Source organism: Dipodomys ordii, unplaced genomic scaffold (assembly GCF_000151885.1).
Source record: "Dipodomys ordii isolate 6190 unplaced genomic scaffold, Dord_2.0 Scaffold2, whole genome shotgun sequence".
Classification (NCBI taxonomy): domain Eukaryota; kingdom Metazoa; phylum Chordata; class Mammalia; order Rodentia; family Heteromyidae; genus Dipodomys; species Dipodomys ordii.
Window position 1 is genome coordinate 69,119 of NW_012267218.1, and position 1,932 is coordinate 71,050.

At 67.5% G+C, this 1,932-nt stretch overlaps 1 gene segment (V, D, J or C); it reads left to right on the forward strand.

Moving 5' to 3' along the window:
- The window catches only part of LOC105982918, a 28,567-nt gene that overhangs the window by 15,336 nt on the left and 11,299 nt on the right, over positions 1–1,932 (forward strand). Inside the window, 2 exon segments of the C gene segment in view lie at positions 783–1,116; positions 1,389–1,706. Coding sequence covers positions 783–1,116; positions 1,389–1,706 — 652 coding nt within the window.

The window sequence follows — 1,932 nt, forward strand, 5'->3', positions numbered from 1 at the left end:
CCCTCCGTGTCCCTCCGTGCCCCTCCGTGTCCCTCCGTGCCCCTCCGTGTCCCTCCGTGCCCCTCCGTGTCCCTCCGTGTCCCTCCGTGCCCCTCCGTGTCCCTCCGTGCCCCTCCGTGTCCCTCCGTGTCCCTCCGTGTCCCTCCGTGCCCCTCCGTGTCCCTCCGTGTCCCTCCATGCCCCTCCATGCCCCTCCATGCCCTCCGTGTCCCTCCGTGTCCCTCCATGCCCTCCGTGTCCCTCCGTGTCCCTCCGTGTCCCTCCGTGTCCCTCCATGCCCTCCGTGTCCCTCCGTGTCTCTCCATGCCCCTCCGTGTCCCTCCGTGTCCCTCTGTGCCCCTCCGTATCCCTCCATGCCCTCCGTGTCCCTCCATGTCCCTCCATGCCCTCCGTGTCCCTCCGTGTCCCTCCGTGTCCCTCCGTGTCCCTCCATGCCCTCCGTGTCCCTCCGTGTCCCTCCATGCCCGTCCGTGTCCCTCCGTGTCCCTCCGTGCCCCTCCGTGTCCCTCCGTGTCCCTCCGTGCCCCTCCGTGTCCCTCCGTGCCCCTCCGTGTCCCTCCGTGCCCAGGGCTCAGGGCTGAGGCCAGCACCTCTCCTGGGAGTTTTTGTGCCGAGTCAGCTCAGGATGTCGCGTGACAACAGCCCTGGGAAGTGGTGCAGAGACACTAAGTGGCCCCTTGGGCCTGGAACTTGGAGGAAGAGTTAGAATCGCGGTCACGGGGCTGGGGTGGGAGCAGGGTCTCCAGCGCCCTCCCTGGGACACACGCCCACCACACTCCCAGGGAGGGGCTGAGCCCGTCGGAGGCCGGCCTGACCAGCGCCGCGCCACAGCCTCTGTGGAGCGGCCCCTCCTCTTCCCCTTGAGGCCCTGCTGCGGTGACCCCACACCCAGGACCTGGGGCTGCCTGGTGACGGGCTACTTCCCCGAGCCGGCCACCGTGACTTGGGACAAAGCCAGCCAGAACGTGAGCGTCCAGACCTTCCCTGCCACCCTCGGCTCTGGCCTCCATGTCACCACCAGCCGAGTGACCGTCCTGGACATGCTGACCACAAAGAGTTTCACCTGCCATGTGACACATGTACCATCTGCAACCTACATGAACAGGACCGTCCAAGGTGAGCGGGGCCACACCGGCGGCTGCCGCAGCGAGAAACTGTGTCCAAGCGAGACTTCCAGGGCCCCCCAGGGCAGGGCCCCCCAGGGCAAAGGCGCACAGGGCAGGGGTGTGCAGGGCAGGGGCGCACAGGGCAGGGCCCCCAGGGCAGGGGCGCACAGGGCAGGGGCGCAGGGCAGTGGCGCAGGGCAGGGGCGCAGGGCAGGGGCGTGCAGGGCAGTGGCGCACAGGGCCCAGGCCCCGGGAAATCTCCGTTCACTTTCTCTCTGCTAGGCTGCCGCCTAGGCAACTTCACAAAGCCCACCGTGGACCTCCTGCACTCCTCCTGCGACCCCAGGGGCTTCCACCCCACCATCCGGCTGTACTGCCTCATCTCCAGCTACACCCCAGATGACCTGCAGGTCACCTGGCTAAAGAACCGGCAGAAGATCAGGGTGACCCCTACAGCCCCCCCCAAGCAGGAAGGCAAGCTGGCCTCCACCCACAGCGAGCTCAACATCACTGAGGAAGAGTGGCAGTCCGAGAGCACCTTCACCTGCCAGGTCACCTACAAAGGCGTCATCCTGGAGGCCCATACGCAGAAGTGCACAGGTTTGGCCTCCATCCTGCCCGCAGCCTCCATCCTCCATCCTCCCCGCAGCCTCCATCCTCCATCCTCCCCACAGCCTCCATCCTCCATCCTCCCCGCAGCCTCCATCCTCCATCCTCCCCGCAGCCTCCATCCTCCCCACAGCCTCCATCCTCCATCCTCCCCACAGCCTCCATCCTCCATCCACCCCGCAGCCTCCATCCTCCCCGCAGCCTCCATCCTCCATCC